A 5,277-nucleotide genomic window follows, 5' to 3' on the forward strand; every position below is an offset into this window, starting at 1 on the left:
AGCTGCGTGGAAGATTCTCTTTCAAGCCGACAAATGAAATGCCGGTTTGACTGTTTGACTGGAACAGTTTCGCTTACCAACCGCCTACATTTATTACCACAATTCTTGTGTTAAAATACCAACCAACAGAAACTAGCCACGTGTACGTCCAAACTAGCAAATGAGACGCCGATTTGCATCAACATATAAACCGACCTCTGGTACATCCGTTTCTACCATTTTTTCACTTTCTCCTCAATTTTACAACACATACTGCAATATTACAATGAATCCCGCACAACCTTGAGCAACTCCGGTCGATGAATCACTGTTATTCTTACTATCTCAAGGAACTCACATATCATACAAGGTTTTTATGGGTGTTGTTCAAGATGTTCCTAATAAGAAAAAAAGTTAAACTAAGACGATCAGATCGGTGTTTATGGCATCATATGGAAGGTCTCAAAGCTGCAGACGAGTTTATAGATGAACAGGTGTGTACGCTTATATTGAACAAATGGGTTTAGGGAAAATTTTTAAAATAGGATACCAACTAGTGGATCACGCTCTTATTTCAGCGTTGGTTGAATGGTGGCAGCCGGAGACGCATACCTTCCACTTCCTGATTGGTAAAATATTTTTTAACCATTTAATTTGTATTTATATAATATATAATCCGTATTTTTAGTTATTTTTAAATATTTAATTTGTATTTAAATTATATAATTCGTATATATATATATATATATGTATATATATATATATATATATATATATATACACACACACTAATATATAATTTAAAGATAATTTAATCATATAACATATATATACATATTTTAATTACATGTTAATATATATATATATATATATATATATATATATATATATATATATATATATATATATATATATATATATATATATATATATATATATTTGTATATATATTATATTCGTATATGTATATACATATATATTCGTGTATATATTATTTATATTCGTATATATATATGTATATATATATATATATATATATATATATATATATATATATATATATATATATATATATATATATAGGGGCAGGATCAATGGGAAAATAACCAATCGGGGAGAAGCGGGGGGAAGCAAAAAAAAAAAATTTGTTTTTTTTCGGCATCAAGATCACACGAAAATATGAACAATTAGAAGAGAAACTTCGTGATGAATGTTATTATTTAGGCGAAAAAAAGATCGACAAAAATAACATTCAAGATAATATTGTTCGTGAAGAATATGAACGTTTTTTTTCTTCATGTTTTGTGAACTAAAATTTAGCCCGATTTAGAGTTTAGAGTTTAGGGTTTAGGGTTTGGTGTTTTGGGTTATGGACACCAAACCCTAAACCCTAAACCCTAAACCCTAAACTCTAAACCGTTCGTGTTAAAAACTCAATCTAAATCCTAAATCTAAACCCTAAACCCTAAATTTCTAAACCCTAATATCTAAACCCTATAAACCCTAATATCTAAACCCTAATATCTAAACCTCAATAGCTAAAACCTCAATATACGCTCGAAAAACACGATAATTGTTATATATTACTTTTTCGAGCATTTTCCCGCCAAAATAAAAACATTTATCACAAAGTGTCTCTACTAAATGTTCATATTTTCATCTCATCTATAATGTTCGTGAACAAAGTTTTTTCAAAAAACGAAAAAAAAAAGTTTTTGCTTCCCCCGATTGGTTACTTCCCTCTTGATCCTACCACTATATATATATATATATATATATATATATATATATATATATATATATATATATATATATATATATATATATATATATATATATATATATATATATATATATATATAGGGGCAGGATCAATGGGGAAGTAACCAATCGGGTGGAAGCGGGGGGAAGCAAAAAAAAATTTTTTCGTTTTTTTTGAATTTTTTTTTCCCGGCATCAAGATCACACGAAAATATGAACATTTAGAAGAGACACTTCGTGATGAATGTTATTATTTAGGCGGGAAAAAGATCGACAAAAATAACATTCAAGATAATATTGTTCGTGAAGAATATGAACGTTTTTTTTTTTCTTCATGTTTTGTGAGGTAAAATTTAGCCCGATTTAGAGTTTAGGGTTTAGGGTTTATTCCATAAACCCAAAACACCAAACCCTAAATCCTAAACTCTAAACCCTAAACCCTAAACCCTAAACCCTAAACTCTAAACCGTTCGTGTTAAAAACTCAATCTAAACCCTAAACCCTAAATTTCTAAACCCTAATATGTAAACCCTATAAACCCTAATATCTAAACCCCAATAGCTAAAACCTCAAAATACGCTCGAAAAACACGATAATTGTTATATATTACTTCTTTGAGCGTTTTTCCGCCAAAATAAAAACATTTATCACAAAGTGTCTCTACTAAATGTTCATATTTTCATCTCATCTATAATGTTCGTGAACAAAGTTTTTTCAAAAAACGAAAAAAAATAAAATTTGCTTCTCCCCGCTTCCCCCCGAATGGTTACTTCCCTCTTGATCCTACCACTATATATATATATATATATATATATATATATATATATATATATATATATATATATATATATATATATATATATATATATATATATATATATATATGTATGTATATTCGTGTATATATTATTTATATTCGTATATATATTATCTATATCCGTAAATATATATACATATATATATATATATATATATATATATATATATATATATATATATATATATATATAAAATCAAGAGGGAAGCACCTTTTTTGAGGGGGAAGTAATTTTTTTCGTTTTTTTGGAAAAAAATTTCAGATACCAAGATCACATAAAAATATGAACATTTAAAAAAGACACTTTCTGATGAATGTTATTATTTTTGCAGGAAAACGCTCGAAGAAAAAAAATTAAAACATGCATAATGAGTAATTTTATTATTCTCAATTTCTTTTTTAAGGTTTAAAAATTAAGGTTTATTAATTAGGGTTTAGAAATTATGGTTCAAAAATTAGGGTTTAGCTATTGTTGTTTAGAAATTAGTGTTTAGGGTATAGAAATTAGGGTTTAGATTGAATTTTTAACACGAACGGTTTAGAGTTTAGGGTTTAGGATTTTGAGTTTAGGGACTAAACCCAAAACACTAAACCCTAAACCATAAACTCTAAATCGGCTAAATTTAAAAAAAAAAAAAACTTCATAAAAGATGAAAAAAAAAACGTTCCAAAAATATTATTAGGAGTAACATTACTCATGATGAATGTTATCAATTATTTCTTCGATCGTTTTCCCGCCTAAATAATAACTTTCATCACAAAGTGTCTTTTTTAAATGTTCATATTTTCACCTAAACTTGATGTCTGAAAAACAAATTTCGAAATAAACGAAAAAAACTACTTCCCCCACTTTCCCCCAAAAAAGTAATTCTCTCTTGATGATTACTATATATATATATATATATATATATATATATATATATATATATATAATTAAATTATATATTTAAATGTAATTAAATTATATATATATATATATATATATATATATATATATATATATATATATATGTGTATGTGTGTGTGTGTGTGTGTGTGTCTGTGTGTGTGTTATACTTAAATTGTATTTAAATTATATGTTATTTATATTCGTATATATGTTTTGTGTAGGAGAAACAACGATAACGTTGCAAGATGTTCAGATTTTATGGGTTTACCCATAAATGGAGATGTTGTGTCTGGTACATGGCACAACATGACGCCAGCGGAATGGGCTGATTCCGTTGGCCACTATTTAGGGATTGATGTTCGTCCTACTGAATTAAAATGAGGACACATCAAAATATCTACTTTATGCGCGGAGTTGAATGAGTCCGTTGATGACACTATTATATCTTAGCAACAACGGGTTAGAGTTTATATGTTAGCTGCCATGTCTGACATTCTATTCCCTGACGGTAATTCCACCAGTGCTCCATTAAATTATGTGTTTAACCTCATCAACTTTGAACATTTGAGTTGGGGTAGTGCGGTGCTTGCACATGTATATAGAAATTTGTGCCGTACAGCTGAAAATACAGACCAATCAGGCATTAATGGTGCGATGCTTTTAGTACAACAATGGTTGTATGTAAGAATTCCTAGTCTTGCGCCAAATCTTCGTCACGATATAGACTTTACATCCAATACTCCGTTGAATGGACCGTATGGTGTGAAGTATATTATTTTTAATTGATATACTTCTAGTTACTTCTAGTTCTTTTAGTTATTTGTAACTATATAAGTTACTTTCATTAATGTATGTGGTATGGACCAAAGAGCTTCATAGATACACCCACACATGTATTGAGTACGTGTCCCACAGCATTGTCGGGGTTACGCCCTAATGAGGTATATAACGAGGATATATATATATATATATATATATATATATATATATATATATATATATATATATATATAATCTACATATAAAGTTTAAAAATTATATGTAGATATTAAAATAAATTGATATTTTATTATGTTGTTGAAGTTTGTTTGGCTTCCATATGGACCGATTATGCACCGACTACTCGCTGAGTGTAGAACTGATAATAACATGTGGACATACCGTGTCTATATACGATTATTGTGATTGGGGAAGTACCCCTCAACAAACTACAAGGAACTCTCCCTATCATATAGGAGATATGGGAAGTCCATCATATGGACATCAAACTCCAAGGAACTCTGCGTTTGATTTCATCTCAAGGAACTCAATCATATGTTCGGCGAAACTCTCACTTCACGATGTCGTATATGGGAGGTCCATCACATGTTGATCAGAATCTACATGATACGGAGGATCTAGCAGCTGATGAGCCCGAGCCACAACCACATCAACTCCGGAGGAGTGACCGGGTTTCAATTCCACCACCATGTGGTACCGGTGGACATAAACATGGGCATAGACGTAGACGTTGATTGGATGTATTATTAATTTAATGATTGTAATAGTTTAGTTTTTTTTAATGAAAACTCGTTATTATCTTTTATTATAATGATTGTATTTTTATTATAATGATTGTAATAATTTAATAATTGAAAACTCCTTTTACAATCAAATTAATAAACTAAAAATTTTATTACACAATAAAAACGAAAACTCATTATTAATAAACTAATAATTATTAAACATAACAAATAATTTTATGGTTACGTAATAAATATTACATAATAAAAACATAACATAATGTAAAAAAACACATACACACACACAAACCGACTTTCTAAATGCCGGT

The 5,277-nt window shown here is 28.7% G+C and overlaps 1 protein-coding gene across 1 annotated transcript; it reads left to right on the forward strand.

Moving 5' to 3' along the window:
* Positions 1–567: 567 nt before the first annotated feature.
* On the forward strand, positions 568–4,576 carry LOC139840745 (serine/threonine-protein phosphatase 7 long form homolog). Its single transcript, XM_071830994.1, has 4 exons — positions 568–608; positions 3,668–3,803; positions 3,897–4,206; positions 4,530–4,576. The coding sequence occupies exons 1-4, from the start codon at positions 568–570 to the stop codon at positions 4,574–4,576; spliced, it is 534 nt and encodes a 177-aa protein (XP_071687095.1).
* The last annotated feature ends 701 nt before the right edge of the window (positions 4,577–5,277 follow it).

The sequence above is a fragment of the Rutidosis leptorrhynchoides genome, chromosome 4 (genome assembly GCF_046630445.1).
Source record: "Rutidosis leptorrhynchoides isolate AG116_Rl617_1_P2 chromosome 4, CSIRO_AGI_Rlap_v1, whole genome shotgun sequence".
Classification (NCBI taxonomy): Eukaryota; Viridiplantae; Streptophyta; class Magnoliopsida; order Asterales; family Asteraceae; genus Rutidosis; species Rutidosis leptorrhynchoides.